Source organism: Dinoponera quadriceps, unplaced genomic scaffold (genome assembly GCF_001313825.1).
Source record: "Dinoponera quadriceps isolate SergipeBrazil2010 unplaced genomic scaffold, ASM131382v1 scaffold278, whole genome shotgun sequence".
NCBI classification, from domain to species: Eukaryota; Metazoa; Arthropoda; class Insecta; order Hymenoptera; family Formicidae; genus Dinoponera; species Dinoponera quadriceps.
The window spans coordinates 426,800-446,277 of NW_014554664.1; the positions used below are offsets into that span (position 1 = coordinate 426,800).

General features: G+C 40.1%; 1 protein-coding gene across 12 annotated transcripts in view; it reads right to left on the minus strand.

Annotated features, from left to right (window-relative positions):
* Positions 1–407: 407 nt before the first annotated feature.
* LOC106740603 (four and a half LIM domains protein 2) overlaps positions 408–19,478 on the minus strand; it is a 214,291-nt gene continuing 195,220 nt past the window's right edge. For 11 of the 12 annotated variants that reach the window (XM_014611801.1, XM_014611794.1, XM_014611800.1 and 8 more), the window contains 3 exons: positions 2,878–3,047; positions 1,853–2,039; positions 408–792 (listed from right to left, as the gene is read on the minus strand). In XM_014611801.1, coding sequence (XP_014467287.1) covers positions 635–792; positions 1,853–2,039; positions 2,878–3,047 — 515 coding nt within the window. In that variant the 3' untranslated portion in view covers positions 408–634. Of the gene's footprint in view, positions 793–1,852; positions 2,040–2,877; positions 3,048–13,310; positions 13,531–19,478 lie in introns of those variants that run through there. The other variant, XM_014611806.1, reaches the window with a different exon arrangement.

Here is a 19,478-nt window from a genome sequence, read left to right on the forward strand (position 1 = left end):
TCGAGACGAGGGGAGAAGATCGTTCTCGAGAGAATCCCGGAGAAAAGTCGGCACGAGAGAATCCCGTCGGGACGCACCTCGCCGGTGCGCTCGTAAGATACAGCTTAAAATACGAGCGAACTCTTTCATCCCCCTCTCCCCTGCCTCCCTCCTCTTACTTTCTCTCTCTCTCTCTCTTTCTTGTTTATTTATTTTCATTCGTAATATTTATTATTACGCTATTTTGTTTCCCCGTCATCACGGTTGTTGCTGTCGTCGTCCCGGCGAAGCCTCTACGAAAGTTCTACGAAGCGCTCTCCCTTCCCTCTCTCCGCCTGCCCCGGGCGTCGTTCGTTCGTGCGTCGCGTCCGCGTCGCGTTCGAGTCCGTTCATCGTCGGCTAGCGAAAAGAGAACGACACGCTCTCTCTTTTTTTTTCTTCGCGATTTTTTCCCCTCTTTTCTTTCTTTCCTTCTTTCTTTCTCTCTGTCTCACACGGCACACGGTGGTGGTGTTCGTTCGACGATCACGCGCTCGCCGCGTCGCGGCGCTGCACCCTCCTCCGCTCTCCCTGTCTCCGCTCCTCCCCCTTCACCTCGCTACCCGTCGAGCCCGTTGTCGTTCACGTGGTCGTTGGGGCCGCGGTGACGCTCCCCTTACATCAGCTTCATCTTGGCGCACTCCGGACAGATGATGTCGTCGCCGTCGGTGATAAAGCCGCGCCCGACCAATGAGGTTTTGCAGCCCGCGCAGATGAAGCAATCGTTATGCCAGTGCCTGTCCTCGAAGGAGATGAAGCGAGTGCCACCGATGCCTGGAAATCGAACGGTGAGTCGCGTTTAGGTGACGCTACTGCTGCATGCGCTCTTCGCTCATGCGTTTCGTGCGTGTTACGCGCGCGTTCGCAAATTTCTCAACACGCTCCCTCCGCGGCGCGCGCACGTGAAATTTCGACAAGCGTCGCAAAATTCACACGAACCGTCCCGTTCCGATCTTCCCGGCGTTGTTTTCTTTGTAACGATAGCGACCGTTAGAAACAATATTTTAAATGTAAATATAAATTTCACTAAACGTTAAAAAATATATATTTAAAATTTATTTAAGTATAACTAGAATTTATAGATAGAAATTTTTTTATAAATATAAACATGAGTTTAAGTAAGTATAATAAATATATAAATTAAGAATGAAGTGCTTGAAAAAGGCAAATAAAATAAAATTTTAATTATCACGTCTATTATTTTGCGGCCGTTTCTTATCATAATCCTTGTTTTTCTTATACATATTTTATTTTTAAAATAAATTCATTTAGATACGTATAATGGAAATTAATTTTATTTAGTTTAATTTATATTGTAATTTAATTTTGAACTTATTTATAAATAGATGCGATTTAATTTAGTTTAAATGTGATCAGGTTTTACAGACATTGGTAACTCTTCGAGAAACAAACGACGCTTATCTGAAAAACTTCTCTCATATTCTGCGTAGTTGAGAAAACGAAGGGTGGACCGCGTGAAGTGTTGTAAGCGATTTTCTCGAGAACTATAAGAGATAACGATGAAATCATTTCCTTGGTTTTTATGATTCAATGGAGCCTCTTATGATAAATGGAATATCGACCCCAGATTCTCCCGGAGGGAGGGAGTAATAGAAAGCTTCTCTTGCGTATTTCCTTAGCTACGCAAAATGTGAAGAAACAAAGCAAATATTTTTATTTAAAAAATTTAAACCGTGAGTGCCGAGTAAGAAGAAAATCAGTGCGACGGGAGAAATACGTGGAATCTTTTTACATCCCGAAGGAGTCGTCGTTCAAGTAATAGTGCTCACAAGTGCACACTATCGCGGAAATACGACTGGCAGAAGGAACGTACCAGTAATCGGCTTGGAGCAAGCGGTGCATCTCTTGGCGAAGAGCTCGCCGAAGCAATCGGCGCAGTACGGCTTGTCGTCGCGCGACGTGAATCGCTGACCCGCTAGGGAGTTGTTGCAGTTGCTGCAGGTGAAGCAGTCTCTGTGCCAGGGCTCGTTCTTGTACGTCACGCCGCCGCTAGTGATGATCTGCAGCAGAATTTTATTGGGAAGAATTAATCGAATGAGCTTGAAGACTAGGAACTCGATTTTCTGTCTCTCTTCCGATATGACAAATGAGATAAATACGAAGGTAAGTTTACGCGATTGCTACGTTTGAATAAGTTAACTTTAATTTTAATTTTTAACTAAGTTAAATTAAAAGCGAATGCCCTATAAAATTAACTTACTTTAGTCGGAAATTACCTAAACAAAAACTAATTTGATTAAAAGTTAAGTTAAAGTTAAATTAATTTATTAAAATTAAAAGTTAATTGTGCAAAACCGTGTGTTGTGTGTTCATACATACGTATAGATATCTTGTATAATTAACTTTCTTGTGTGTGTTCATACATACGTATAGATATCTTGTATAATTAACTTTCTTATTCGTAGATTACATTTATGTAAAACGATGAAAAGGTAGTCTTTTTATAAAAAAAGTATCAACTGCTTTGTGCTCGGGATTCTATAAAAAAAAAAAAACACTAGCACTTAGAAAGACGAAAAAATATTCTGCTGACATTACTTTCGATTTTTCTTAATCTATATTGTAAACGTCCACAATAATTTATTTGGCATTCAGTTTTAATATCGACAAATTGTTTTAACATTTTAATATTGATAAATTGTGTTAACTTGTACAAAATGTTAATAAGTTAAAATTAGTACATTTTAAAATAACTAGTTTAAGTTGAAAATTAATTCATTTGCAGTTAATTAAGTTAAGTTAAAAGAGTTATTAACTTTTTAACTTAATTTTTAATTGGTTAATTATCTATTATCTAACCTTCTGGTCAGTGCGATATATCAAAGGAACTAAGCTCACCTTGTTGCACTTGACACACCGAGTGGCGAACTTGTCCTCGTAACAGCCAGCGCAGTAAATCTCCTGCTCGCGCGGGATGAAGCTCTTCGTGCCAATCGGGTTCTTGCAGACCACGCAGCAGAAGCACTTCTCGTGCCACTGTCTGGTCTTGTACTCCATCTTCTTAGTGCCTAAAATATGTAAATGAATTCCTAAATATCCCTGAGAAAGATCGAACGAAATAAATAGAAAGAACGGACATGGTCGATATTATATTTCTCGATGTTATTTTTGTGCAATACGCGTGCAGTTTGTATTTTTCTACAATCTCTAGCTTCGGCATATTAATGATCGAATGCGCGACTTGTTCTCTTGATAGGGTTGCTTTAGTCATTGATAAGGATGCGAACTGAGATCGAAATATTTGTTAATGTTTATGTATTTACGTTATAAGAATAAAGAGAAATTTTTTCACATACCGACAATGATTCTGTTTCTTCTTCCTTGGTTTAAATAAATATAAGAGTTCCTTTTAGTGATATTTTTTAAATTCAAGAATCTCTTATCGGTAAAACTTCTATATTTCCGTATTTGTCAAATCTGTAAGATTGTTTTACGCTAATAGCTTTTAGATCTAAGAGTCTCCTTCACTAATGTCTTCATTTTTTTATATTCATCAATTTTATTTTTAATTATCTCCTACTTTAATTGTAAATATGAGAATCACTTTTGGTGGTATTTCTTAAATATAAAAGTTTTCTCGGTAATATTTGTATTTTCCCGTTTGTTAAATATGCTTCTAATTATCTTTTAATTATCTTTCTCCGACTGTGAATCTAAGAAATCACTTTTTGGCGATATTTCTTAAATTTAAGAGTACCTTCTAATAACACTCCCATCTTAATTATATTTAAGCCAATACCATTTTTAATTATTCTCACCTTTAATTAAGAATCTAAGAGCCCATTTCGATGATATTTCTCAAATCTACCTATCAATTTCATTAATATCTTTATTTCTCCGCGTTCGTCAAATTTATTTCTAGTTATTCCTTTATAAAAATCTATGATTTCTTTGCCATGACGTTTGCTGAACCTCTTTCGGCAATGTTTCCATCAACTATGAACATCTTTTCTTCGACTATGACTCTAAGAATCCCCTTCGATGACATATCTCAAACACTGGAACCTCTTTCGACAATATTTCTACTGCACCTGTCGTTGCTTATTCTTCATTAATCGCGGGAGAACGCGGCGCCATTGTGACGCCCTTTTTTTCGCGAGACCGGCGATCAGAAGGAACCATGCGAATCGAGCCCCTAAATAGGGGTGGCGAGTCCGCGCTTCAGCGTCTAGACGAACGGGCGGTCGCGTGCGGCGACTCGCGGCCGCATTGCCGTAAGCTCGCTCGCGTGCATCATCGCCGTCCGTCCGCGAGTCGTTCCGCTGGCTCTGCCACTCATCGCTGCTTTTCCACGGCGGCATACATTTTTCGCGAATTTCTCCGCGAACCCATTCCCTGCGCACAACATAGTCTCTCCCTGCCGCATCCATAAGATATCCCCCTTGCGCCCCTACGTTGCATTCGCGAGTCAGAATCGATTCGTAGGATTTCTTCGGCCTCGGCTCGACGTGGCGACTGGGGTCGAAATTTTGACGCTACTTTGACGCTCTTAACACTCCCGTTTCTTCGTCTCAATTTAATTTATGACGTCGGAAGTACGCCAACAATTCTTACGGAATACATTGGAATAAAAGGACGTGTTCGTAAAATGATATTCGCGATCGACTGAGCGCGTTGAAAAAATATCCCGAAAGTTTTCCTTTTATTCTTTAACAGTCGATTAATAGTCGTAAAATTAACGCGACAAAATCACGAGGAGAGACAAGCTAAAAAGGCAAATTACATGTCACATTAATTCCACGGTTATTTATTGATTCTTAGAACGAGAGGAACATTTCCGGAACATCTTAGAAATGTGCTCAGTCGACCGAAAGAATGCCATTTTATGGACGTATCCTTTTATTTTCAAGTATTTCGCAAGAATATTGGGCATGCGTTTTCTCGCTTCTGACGTCACCAAACAGGATGATCGCAGCGAAGAATCGGGAGCCTTAAGAATAGTTTGCGCCTACTTAGATGACATGTAGACTAATAAAAACATATTCTAACGATACCAACGCTTTTTAACTGTCTGAAGCCTTTAATTTTACAGATTTGATTTTAATGCTATCTTGCGCGACCTATTTTAAAACAGCGAAAATGGAAATTTAAAACATCGTCAGAGTCAAAGTAGAAGTAAATCATATTATTTGAGTTGAAGTGTGTTGAACCTCTGTTTCGCTGTCTTAGCTCCTGTCTGTTGTAGAATTAAAGGTTTAATTTAGAATCCAAATCTTTCGGTTCGGGCGAATTCGCGATCCGGGCGCGCTTTCCGCCCTGCTTCGTTCCCGTATCGTTCGCTCGTCGATAGTTCTTCCGACGTGCCTCGCGATCCACAATTAGCGCGCGCACAGGTGCAGAGGGTCGCATGGGAAAAAGAACAGCCGGGAATAGAGCTAACCGCACTGCGGTTTTCGGAACTTTCATCGGTGAACCGTAAGCAATTATTGAGTTGCGCTCACGATAAGTTGAGTCGTTTGGATGTGTATGTGTACGGCGCAATTATTTCGGGCTGACTATATTCACACAGCGCTGTCCTTGATAAGATTTTGGCAACAGAGAACTTGACAATTTTTCCTCAGCGAAATTTCCGCGTGTTTCCGAGATATATGATCGGAAAAGCAAAGCTTGTCGTCGAGTGAAAAAATTTCTGACGACCAAATAAGCAGGAAAGTTATTTGCTTCGATCAATTTCAAGGGGGCTTCGTTTTTACAGAATTTTTATCTGAAGCTTAACTATATGCACGGAGGTATGTTATGTTGAAAATTGAGAAGTCACTATAAATAAAGATTTGCCTCGGTATCTTTACTAAAGGAAAGATTATCAAACTTTTACAATCGTTAATTTTTACCAATTTTGACAAAAACAGCGCCACGATTGAGTAACAAACTTTTCTCAAGCAGGTTTTATTTCAACAGAATTTTAATTTGAGATTTAGCTGGTACGGTGAAAATTGAAAAGTCGCCGGAATAACGACCTCTCTTGACATTTTCGTTAGGGAAAAATGGTTAAATTCTTCCAATTCTCACGAATTTTTATAAAGAATCGTGCTATGCAGATAATGGATGCGAAACAGTTTAGGCCGTGTAGGTATTTTTGATTTCTGATTTTTATCTGGAGACGAGAATATGCCAGATACCTTCACACGTGGAAATAAAAACTTTCTGGGTCGAAATAAACGAAAATCGGGATTAGTCATGCTGGTGATTTCCTTTGAAATTGCGCTCACGCAACTTTAAGACGTTAACCGTGCCGTCGTGAAATAACTGTGATCTGCAATCGAGAACGACAGGCTCGGTTACTTCGTGTTTTCGTTAAGATTAGAAACGTTATGTGCGAGGAACGTGACATGACGTAATGCTGTCAAAGTCGGATGAGCATCGCCGTCTCGTTATCGTGGTCACGTTCTAGATTGTAATTTGAGAAATGGGAAAATAAACGCCGAAGATCGATGATTAGTAGAAACGGGGACCCATTATCTGTCAGTAATGTCATATGAAATGGAGAGAGAGAGAGGGAGAGAAAGTGGGAGAGAGAATTTTTATTAATTTAACTGGTGAATTCTTATTAATTTGATTAACTTCATTGATGAAACAAATATTGTTCCTCCACGATTTTAGATTGTTCCTCCACGAATTTCGACTACTTATATTATTGATTCGAGCATTAAGAAGACAACAGGAAACTTCAACTTTCTTGCTTGAGAAAATATTGAGTCAACTTGCTGAGTTGTTGCTTATATAACATTCGCAAAAAATTAATATTTTGAAACATCGTTCGTAATTTTACTTGATACATGTAAAAAATGTGTTGTACCAACCCGATATATCACAGGATTCTATAAGAATAACGAAATATTCCAAAAATAATCGTAGATGAAATTTACACGTGTGACATTTGAAAAAAGAAAAACTCGCCTTGTATTTCTCTTTCATGCAACTAACACAAATTTATATTTTTTTCCATGTTTCTCTTTTTTCTCCAAATAAACACGTTCCTTTAGAAAAATGTAGTGGTTTAAACAATTCTTTTGTATTTACGGCAACTTTGCACGCGCCTATTTCGCGTTTGATGTGACACAATGCGTGAATGTGAAGAGCTCGCTAAAGATGGACACATATCCGATATCTTTCGTGCGGTACGCCGCCTCGTGGACCACTATGACTCAAGTGGAGATTCGTGACGTCACGTCGGCCAAGCAATACCTCCGTATATGTATAAAGCTGATGGCCCAAGGCCGATATGGTAATCTCACGCCTGTCCTTTTAATTCGCGTGCGTTCGCGCCGCGCTCGTGCTAACAATTGGAAAAATGGCTCGTTTACGCTCGATTAGTTCGTCGTTTGGGACGAAACGGCTGAATCTTACACTCTTGCATTAAAGCGCGCAGTTAATTCGAAATATTTCTCTCCTTCGCGTCTACGAAAGCGGTATCACAAATTACACCGACAGTATTATGAATTGTATCCATGTTGATTTAATTGTATCCATGAATTTTAATTTTTTCTATTTATGTTTATGTGTTGAAACAAAAAAATAACAATGAAAAATTATTTAGCTGTAGTTCTAGAAGTATGGGCTGTGTCTTAATTTTTGTAAAATAATATATTAAATATGAAAATAAAGCAGTAGAATATATTTTTATAATTTCTTATTTTTATGTTTCATATACTGTTAGAAAAAACTAAACTTCCTTTTAAATATTACATCATTACGCGTCTCGAAATAAAGAATGTTACAATTTAACGGTCTCGAATTTAATGAGATTAAACGGAATAAAGAATGTTTCAATGAAAGAATAGAAATTGCCTCTGTCTTTTCACAGTAAATTAAAATACGAGTGTCATTTATGAACTTTTACAGTACTGCCGTACATACCATCTTAAGGTAAACATATTTTCTTCAACAGGAATGCTTTTGAAGATATTCTCTTTTCTCCACGCCACGAAAGTGTCAAATATGAAATTTTCGTTTGATTATTGCTTATTATATGATGGAAATTATAGTTAAGTTTTGATCTTAATTGTTATATTTGTGATTATCGCCACGAAATTCACCAAAATTGATGGTTTAGATTCAGCATAAAAATTTCGTGTTGATCAGTGTTATCGCCGCGTCCTTCTTTCCGACGATCGTTAACGCGACCGTGCGAAAGAATTTTACGGTTATCGCTCGTCAAATTGGCGCCCTCGTAAATTTCTCGGACTATCGGCGAGGAAGGGAGAAGAGGAAGAGGTGGCGGAGGAGGACGAGGAGAATGGAGGTGTGGAGGAAGTTGCCTTTCCTACGTCAAGTCTAAATATAATGTAACGAGAAGAGCTACCGGAGTCCGAAAATTTCCCGACCTCCGCTCGCGTTCCTCACGCGCGCGCAAAATCAACGACCGCGCGCGCGCGCGCGTCTCGAACCGCTCGTCTTGCATTCGCGAATTTCACTAGCGGACTTCGTCTTTCGTGCTGCTTCTCGTCTCGTGACGTCTCCCTCCTCGAGTTTACAAATTCTACCACTTTCCAAATATTTCCGCTTGCTAGATCGATAAAATGTTGACTTGATAAATGTGTTCCCGTTTTCATCAAAACGGAGTGACAGCGGGTTTGTTTATCGTTGCGCGTTGCGTGTCTTCTCGTTCGATTAGTCACTTGATTCCGTCCCATTTATAAATGAACGTGCAATCTTGCGTGTGCGCACGATGCGAGGTTCAATGTCGCATATTTGCTCGAGACGTGTTAGTCGAAATTCTGCTTCAACTTTGGGTTTTAATTTTCTAATATTCACAGATTGTACACAGAGAGGATTACACAGTAACTTTAATTTATATTTCTTATACATTAAATTTCTACTAATACTAATCTTACACATTCAGTTTTACTTTATATATGTGTATTCGAAAGTATAAATTTATAATTATAAAACTTAAAAACATTTAAAAACACTATGAATTCTATACGTTATCATCTTATATTTTTATGCGAAAAATAATATAAAATTTTTAGTGTTTTTTTTTAATACAAGAGATAACACAAAATTAATTTTTTTATATTATCTATTTATTTTACATGATCTCTTATATTTTTCAACCCTTTCACTCCTGAATGTTGTTTAGTGCGATTGTGAGTAATAATTAATAAAATTCATAATTTCCAATTGCTTAGACAACGATATTAATAATAATTTATATATTAGTAGTCAAGAATTTACCTTGATTAATAATTATATATTACAAAATCAACAGTAGATCTGATTTTCCTCAAACATGTACGTCCTCATTAATGAAAACGTGAATTTATGAAAATCACGTTCTTTGCGTAGAGTGATAAATAAACAGTTTCCCACTTGAGGATCAAAGAGATGAGCTCCAAGGGAATAAAATTTCGGGGCCCAATTAGCGCGGCTTTATATGGGAGTTGCGGGTCAAGTGGAATCGAGAGAGGTCGATCTAAGAGGTCGGTGAAAATATTAAAGTGGACGTTAAATCTCGTACATTGAAAAAGGTCGGGATCAACAGCGAGAGAGTCCGACTGGCGTGCTCTCTCGCTTTGAACGGGACGCGAATTTCGCGCGTCCTCGTCGCTCGCGGAAGAGATTGTGACTCGAACGAGCCGGCGTACGAGCAATAAAAGGAACAATATAGCGACGCACAATCTACCGTTTCACCGAGTGACCGGTGATATCACTCGTATTAATACGAGCCGATATCGCGCGCGAGGAAGTAGGAGAGACCTCCGCACGGAGTCACGTTTTCGATGATACGCAATTTCGACGGCGCTCAATTTGTCGCGGCACGCAACTGCCGATCGCGATCGCCAATCTCTATCCCTTCTTTCCTCTCCTCCTCGCGCGTATTCGATTTACCCGATCCGTCGATCCCCTCCCCCCTTTTTCTTTTTTACGACTTCGCCGGCGAATCGCGCACTCGGCCGTTCCGCTCGACATTCCGTCGGGCAACGTCGGGTAAAAAATCCCGACGCGGCGATCGGCACCGGGTTGCGTAATGTTTTCGTTTTTTTATTCTTTTCTTCACGTCGCCGAGACTTCGGACACGTCCTCTCGCCGTTGACGCAGCTTTTTCACGCCGAAGCGAATTCCGAGGTGTTTCCCAACAATGATTTATGCCAGCCACCGTGCACGATCGCCGATCACCGCGAACGGCCGCGCGCGTATCACGTGCGTACGCTCGCGGAAATCCCGCGCGTCGTCCGATCGCTGAGGAACAATCGCTTGCCGAACAAACAAGCCCCGGTTTCGTACGAACCGTTCTTGCACAATACCAGGTGCTCAATGAATTGTGCGGAACTGCTCCGTATTTTTAGCTCCACAGCGGTGCATACACGTGCTGAGGCCGCCTCGGCGACGTTTACGATGAGCCATGAGTCACGTTTGCAATAAAATCAATCATAGATACGCGAGAGTGCGCTCGTGCGAAGCGGCTCGTTTGTGTACAACGCACGCGTGCATGTACGTGTGTGTGTGTGTGTGTGTGTGGTGTGTATCTGGCCAAGGTTTTCCTGCGCTTCCTCCTATTTGAGGAGGCGCTCCGAGGCGGTTTCGAAGCGCTGAAACGTTCCTCAGGATTAACTCGAACTTATTTATCAGGCTCATCTCTCTTCCTCTCTCTCTTTCTCTCTCTCTCTCGCGAAATCGCGAAATCGCGGGCTATTTTTGTCGCTGACGCGCGCCATCGATGGCGATACTATTGTGAGCGGTTGATTTGAATAATCATATTTGCCGGTTACATATCTCCGCGGCCGCGATCGAGAAGCGCGGAGAAGCGCAGCTGTGATTTTCCCCGATATCTCCTCTCTCTCTCTCTCTCTCTCTCCTGTCTTCTCTCTGCGTCCTCTTCTCATTCTCTCAGTGTCTGCCGCGATCGCGGGGCAAATATTTGCCAAGCTCGACGCAACCGCGCGAAGCCGCGCGCGAACGCGACGCGGAGTCGCGTATACATAAGCGGCTCGCGCGTAATCTTCCACCGCGGGCATTATCATCGGCGATGATAACGAGGACGGCCGATAATTGCAGAACAAACGCATTAGCGTCGAGCAAACTAAATCCCGCGGCCGGTGAAAGTCGAGCGGACGCCGTCGATGCGCATCGATCCGCCGACGGCTCGTTCGGGAATCGAGGTTTCATCAGGTGGCAATTAGCGAGTCAGCCGAGTGCACAGCACACACCGATCGAACCGTCGCGCACGCTCCTGTTCCTCGATAAGGTCACGCTCCAGGTCCTCTGTCTCTTTCCCTCTCTCTCTCTCTCTCTCGATCTCTCTCTCTCTCTCTCTTTCCTAGTTTCCCCTGCGCTATCACTTCACTCGACTGGTTCTTTGATTCGCCATCGGCCGATCCCGCTCTCGCAGTCTCAGGAGAGCTTCAACTGTCGAGTTTCAAGTTGAGGAACGTTCAGCTTCGATGGATTCATTAAGTTTAAACAGCACCAACCGCGATCGGCTCTTATTTGCTTATTTCGCCGTTGGTTGTAATTGTACACGGCACAGAGAGATTAATTGCACGAACGGAGATTCGAAGTTATCGAGTCTTTTTAAATGTCCTTTTTGTCTTTGCCGGACGAGCCTCCTCTTTGATTTCAGTCTTATCAATAAAGGGGGGAGGATGTATCTCATCGGGATTTATGATATTCCATACCTGAATCGTTTCTATGTGTTGGACGCGAGGAGGGAATTATATTATCGTCGGTGGAAAAACGTAACGAAAGGATTAAGTGCCGACCCTCACTTGTCGCCCCCGCGTTCTACGCGTTTCGCAACGTGCGCGAGTATAAAAGACGGATGTGAACGTTGGTTCCGTAATATCCTCTTTGATCAATTCCGAGCAAAATGGAATTTCGAGCCACACATAATACCAGTACTTTAGCGGATGTGTGCGTGCGTGTGTGTGTGTGCGCGCGCGAAATATACTTGACGCACCAAATTAGTGTAAAAGATTTATTGATTTTTTATTCGATTCTAACTCGTAGGAAGAAAAACTGGTTTAGATATAAGAAAAGAAATAAAAAGACCTTGTTAGGTGACCAAGAAAGAAGTATCGAATCGATGTTGTTGTTGTTGTTGATGTTGTTGTTGTTGAGTCTAATCGTATAAATTATTAATCATTAATCCTTCAAAATGAGACCATTTCTTCATTAATTTTGTTTGATAAATAAATAAATAAATAAATAAATACATATATGTGTGTGTGTGAGTATAACACACTTTCTTTAAGTTATTGATTTGATAATAAATTGATTCTTCGCATCAATCTCAATATCAAATCGTAAATGCGGAACGTTTCCAGCCTAGTTTGAATCCCCTTCGATCGAAATGCAGGCAACGTGCGTTTTAACTTAGCAGGATTCAAACGAGGGATGAAATGTCCCGCATATGTGATTAGATAAGCAATATATGTACGTGGGCGAAAAATCGCTGTTGAATCGATAGAATTCCCAACAGCGCTCGTAACTGGAGTAAATCTTCTTGATTCAATAACAATGTCGTCGAAATTAATATTTGAGTCATTGCAAAAATATCCGATATATTAGTTTCAATAATATTGCTCTTTATTGAGTCGAAAAGTTTTACTCCAATTATTTGAAGTTCGATTGATTCAATAGTTTTTCTCGGTGTATCTTACAGATGATCGCCTGCTTTATCCAATTTACATTGTTTCGAGATTTAAAGGGATGCCAAAGTCGATAATGCAGAAACGATCCTTGAAATGTGTCGCATAAACATCGATATGATGCCACGCTATTCCTTTCGTATTTAAACGCGAATGCGATGAAAGCGTGCTGCTCTGTTTTATCATGTCTAACGGCAAATCTAATCAAGATACGTGAAAATATTCCTCCAAGCTTTCCCATCTCTCCGAGGCCCCTAAATTTGATCGGAAAGATATAAAAACGTTCGTCGAAATTTTCCTAACCGGAACATCGACACATTCGGCATGCAGGAGCTGCGAGATTTATGCATCAGGTGAATATTTACGCCACATCTGACAGCTGAGGATATCAATTTAGGGATTCTCAATCGCTCTCGTCACGTATCGAGCGACGCTTCGGTTCGTTTCGTGCTTTTGCGAAAGCACTTATAATTCGCGGCCGATACGAAGCGAACTTTGCGGAAAGAAGTCAGTACTTTGCCGGCAAAGTTTTCGAGTACGACATCTCCTGAATTTCACTCAGAATTCCCCCAGAAACGTGAATTAGCGAACGAGCCTGTCGATCTCCTTAATTTTCACCCGATTTGAAGCGCGGAGCGATCGAATCGGCTTCGTCGCGCTCCGCGCGGTCACGATCGTCACCTGGGTCCGCTTTCTTCGGGTCGCCGAGCAGACAGTCCTTGCCCAGGCAGCATCTGAATTTAGAATCGCCCTCCATGGGGAACATGCTGAAGATCGCGACGTCTTCGTCCTTCTCCTTCGCCCGCCTGATCCTATCCTCGCCCACTGTCTTCGTCTGCAGGTGCAGCTTGCTCGACAGCCGCTCACTCAGCGCGTCGGTGGCCATTTCTCCTCCGCGATTTCCAATCCCTTTTCTCTCTCTCTCTCTCTCTTTCTCTCTCCCTTTCGGTTTCGCGAAACGTTTGCACGAACGTGCACTACGCGTGCGTCCACTGTGTGCCGCGAAGTCGTCGCGCGCGCGAACTCTCGGACGAAACTCGGTGCGCGCGCGCGCGCGCGCTCTTCTCTTCACTCGCTGCCCGATGATCAACGTTGATTCTAAGCGTGACGACGCGCGATCATGATCGACGGTTTATCGAGAAGCGGGGAAGAAACGTCCCGAGGAGCGCGCACGGATGGTATCCCGGTCGAGAGGCGAAACGATTGCGAGCGAACGTTCACCCGAGCCGAACTACCATCCTCCGAAGCGGTGCTTTCAGGACCTCTCTATTTTCGACGAGAGAGAGTAGCCGGGGAACAAGGAACGAACGAACGAGCGAAGTGAGCCGCGAGAGAGATGAATCGAAGAGGTGAACGGAGGCTCCGCCGGCTCCGAATAATCGAACGTGGAGAATCGAGCGTGCGATTGGGCCGAGGTCTTGCGAGCCACTGAAGGCGGACCGCTCTTCGGTTGCTGGAGTCACCCGTTGCGAGCAGGCGCAACGTGTGTATGATAACTCGCTATAGGCCGCCGGCAGCCACGGCTCAACGAGACAGGCATTCCGCCATCCCTGGGTTACGCGCTCGCGGATTATATCTGGACGGCGCGGGGGCGCGTCCCGGACCGCTCGGTCGTCTCCGTTGAGGACGCGCCGTGCAAACGGTCCCGGCTCGAATCCGCCGCCTCCTCGGCCATCGGGGAAAATTTACCTCTCGAGGATACCGCTCTCCTCGAATCGCGGTTAATTGTACGCCGAGAGATTCCCTTCGAATTCGATCGATTCTTTCACCATCCGAACGAATCTCGTCATCGGCGTGCTCCGAAGGAACCGATGTTAAGATGCCAATGAGCGCGATCGTTAGACTCTTCAACGAATACGCAGCTTTGTCTCGAATGAAAGATTCGTCTGAAAGGTGATTTGATTTCAAAGAGATTATTCGTCTGACTTTACATGGTCATCGTGACCAATGATATTTTATTTGAGGCTAAGAGATATTATTACATTTAATAGCGCGATTTCTGTTAAATAATAGAGTGTTTTTGAAGGAGGCAATACAATTTTCACTCGAGTAAATGATATTTCGTACATGTTGTTTCTATGAAATAAATTTTAGTCAGGTAAATAGAACATACGGAATCTAAAGGAACCCTTTTCTCTGTGTACAACGTGAAATTTTGAGTGTCGACATTTTTACGCTGCTCTGACATTCGTGAGAAAATGGCTCGATCACGGTCGAGAATTTCGGCGTGACAGCCTTCGGTCCTCGATATTCCTTCAATGTAATTGGCTGATTCGCCGGTAGCTTGAGTGTTGTACAGGAAGGATTTTGTAGCAAAAGATACAATTTTGTAACCGAGGAACATGTTAACATTTTGCCTTTACTGTTCTCCCGTTTCATTAGTGTTATTTATATTTTTGAAACTGAAGTGTACAATTGAGAAATTTACTATGTTTCTCAACAAGATCAACTCTCCTGACAGTCTGTTTCTGCACTACTAGAAAATACGGTAAAAATGAAAAGAATTTATATAAAAAAAGACTATTGAGAGAAAAATAATGGTTAATCTCGCTAAAATTGCAATCATTTCAGGCGTTAACTATATCTTTTTGTTGTTCTAACAAAGTAATAGCTGCATTATATGCATATACCCGAGTCGAAATTTTGATGCTTTTAAGGATAGTATCTACTTATATATATATGGCCCATAGATTAGTAGAAACCTATTTTAACAATATTGCACTTGTTAATTCTCTCTCAGGAATCTTTAATTCCACAGATCTAATTTTAATGTTACCTTGAAGCTATAAATACTCTTGACATTTCAATTATTAAATCCATATGAATGGCCAAAATAATTTATTTTGACGCTATAAAAGTAGCGAAAGTGGAAATTTAAGATATTACCACAAAGATCAAAGTATATCCGTGCAGCACAAATTGGTTGGCTAATCATTGCTCAACGTTATATAATGTTGATTTAATAATTGAAATATAACGTATATAACGTTGATTTAATAATTGAAATGTCAAGAGCATTTATAGCTTTAAGGTAACATTAAAATTAGATCTGTGGAATTAAAGATTCCTGAGAGAGAATTAACAAGTGCAATATTGTTAAAATAGGTTTCTACTAATCTATGGGCCATATATATATAAGTAGATACTATCCTTAAAAGCATCAAAATTTCGACTCGGGTATATGCATATAATGCAGCTATTACTTTGTTAGAACAACAAAAAGATATAGTTAACGCCTGAAATGATTGCAATTTTAGCGAGATTAACCATTATTTTTCTCTCAATATAGTCTTTTTTTTATATAAATTCTTTTATACATAATTCTTATGTATATACAATATGAATCTCACTAAAGTAATTCACTCGAATCGAACTTTGATATTCTCGCTGTGAAAAAATCAATTTTAAATTGGAAGCCAAATCCCTTTATATAAAGAGAAAGATAAAGAGAAGATAAAATGAAGCTATATATATATATATATTTTTTTTTTTTTGCTTGATATTTTATATTTTATTTTGACATATTTTCTTTAAAAAGAAAATTATATATTTTTTTTATTTAATTAAAAACCTTAATTAATTTAAGTATCTACTTTTTATCTACAATTTTACCTTACCTCATTTTTATAAATGGGATGACAAAGAAAATAAGAAGAAATAATAATAAAGATAATTAACTAGATCCGTATCGATAGTAGTAATTCGAGTGATACCCGGATACTCGGAATTGACACCGTTAACAGTCTGTGCAATAATTGCGAATAATAGAGGATTGTAGTGACTTATTCTTTATCTATGTTTTCCCATATTCGTTTTTCTATTTTTTATACTGTGAAGCTTATCGAGATGAAAGAATCGAGTATCTCTAACATACCTCAACGTTGACTAACGTCATATCGTGCGCATTTCGTTCTCGATTAGGATGTTCCTATCGCAGTCACGTTGCTGTCAAGGATTCCGCGTATTGCGGGCTTCGATCATCGATCGAATTGCGAATGGGAATCACCTCGTTCTATTTTGTTTCATTTCTATTTCATTTATGGAAATGAATGTTTTTATGATATAACGAAACATGCAAGTGAATTAATAAGAATACTAATAGAAAATTAAGCGAAACTTCGAAAGACGTCCATGCTCCGATAGAATTCGACTTTCTTTTAACAGAATCCTTTTAGGTATGGAAACGAAATATGCTAGAAGAATTTTTTGCAACTCGAAGTGTTAAATAATAATTCAATTATTACAGGAAGTAAAAATGACTTAAAATAAATTATCACAGATGATCATATCATGGTAAATTTTCACGATGGATCGTTGATCAATTTTTAACTCATATTTTTATTTATTTATTAAATTAATGGAGGAAATAAGATCCTTCGGCGTATAAATTGAAGGATGGAGAAAATTAAACGAGATTAATATTTATATATAGATTAAATTGCACATCCAAATACATAAAAAAATTACATAATTTGATGAGAGGTGATGATTCGAGCTACTTTTAAAAGTTTAATTTTTAACTCGATGAAACTAATTCTGCAAAGACACGATTAGTTTTACTTTCAAATTTAGCGATTTTAATTTTCATATTAAAAGTTATAGTTACATTACACTTGATTTTCATGTATAGTTATATATTATATTTTATTTTTTCAGATTTAACGATATTAATTTTCATATTAGAAAAGTTATAACATTTTAAATTAATATGATTCAGTTGGTGAGAACCTTCCCACAGAGCTACTTTGTATTTTTTACGTAATTGCATAAAACATTTGGTTTGTTTATATGGACATAGAGAGAAAAATGATCGTTATCGTACATATATGACGCTGGTTTATCGTGAGAGATCAGTACGTCATATATGTGTGACGTTTGTGGCGACCGTATTAAGTTACATATTATTGAGCGTGGTCTACAAAAAAAAAAAACTGTGTCACATTTAAAGTCTATTGAGACGTAACTCGCATGGTGGACAATGTCTTAATGAAGATGCCGAACAGGAACATTTCTCAATGTGACATATGACGAACTAAAATGGTTCACGACACGACACTGGAGTAGTCATTTGTCAACATGCTCGAGTGGTCAACTGATTTGAATTTTCCATATAAGATGTCACGTAAAATCCAATTCTTCTCAAGATTTTTCGCCAATTATTTATAATTTCACGTTCGCTCAGCGTGAGTTCTATACTCAGAACTGCGCGGTATCACAAGCTTCATTTTATCTTCTCTTTATCTTTCTCTTTATATAAAGGGATTTGGCTTCCAATTTAAAATTGATTTTTTCACAGCGAGAATATCAAAGTTCAATTCGAGTGAATTACTTTAGTGAGCTTCATATCGTATATGAAGGAGGAACGATTTTAGAAACCGCGGAAAGTCTCATATTCAAATGGTTAACCAATTTGAATTTTCTGTGTATTTTAATGGTGAGTTTAAAATATTTAGATAATTAAACATTTAAACGATTTAATGTGCACTTTTACGGTGCGATATACATTTTAACATAAGAAAACAAATTATTCCTGAAGATTTCATATTAATTATATTTAATAAAAAAGTCTTTTCCTCTTCTCCCATTTTAACGTATTTTTTAATTAGTTATATTTAATTAAGAAATTCCACATGTTCACTTAACGCGACGTGTTTCTGTATGCATAATTGCGAAGAATTCTTAAGTTAGTTCTATCTTAAGTTAGTCTTATCTAACAGATTTCACGTTTAATTCGAAGTCGATTTTATTGCACTGAAAATATTGAGAGATTCGTGACTTCTTGATTTTTATACCGAATGTGATAGGAGAATGGCTACAGCAGAAACGCGGATGTAGAAACCGCATGAAATTACATGCTCGAATGGTTAATAGATTTGAATTTTCCGTACAAGGCACGGTGCGTTTCAATATGAAGAAAAAAGCCGTGTCTATAAGATTTCTCATCGATTTTATATAATTATATTCGCCCGACGCGACGTGTGTTTCCATATACAGAACTGCGCAGAACCCCGAGTTTAATTTTACCCTCTTGTCATCCAACGAATGTCGCGTCTGATGTTTTTACCTAACACAACGTGTTCCATTATTTGCTAATCCAGCGTTGTTTCCATATTGTGTAAAAAATCCCGGGTTTAATTTTATCCCCTTTCATTTAATGAATTTCGCGTTTAATCTGATCTTTTCACGACGAGGATATGGAAGTTCACGAGTTACTTTGGCGTTAGATACCGAGCGAAGATACCGAAGGAAGGAATGGCTGTGGGAATTTCGCGACGATATAGAAGCCGCGGGATACCTCAACATACGCGCGCAGGCAGATCGCATGTTCGATGCGGCGTCACGAATCCGATTCAGATTTATCAGCGATTTCAGGCATTGATACGTAGCTCGAAATGTCAGCACCGTATACGGACACGAGCTGGCACCGAGTCGTCATTCGCGCCAACGATGCCTCGATCGCGCCCCGCATCAGCTAATCCTTTTTATCCGTCCGAGGCGAAATTGGGACTAGTCCCGCGACTCCCACGCCGTCTGACCTTCCTCGACGTGTCACGCGAGTTGTTCCTAACGAGCGGCTGCGTCGCGAGATAATGACGTGAGGTGGATCTCTCGGCGATGAACTCGTTCAGCTGTTATTGAACGGCGGCGATTTTTCGTGTATCAAGTTACGATGTGTATCGCGAAGGGATCATCAGCGGTGATCTTCGCAAATGGGATCTTTCAGCATTCAATCCTTTGCGGCCTGAGCTACGACTTTAATCATCTTGGCGACCCAACTTTAACAGTCGGTTTTTGATTACCTTTTTACAGTAACACGTAATACGAAGTAAAATATATTAATATGATACG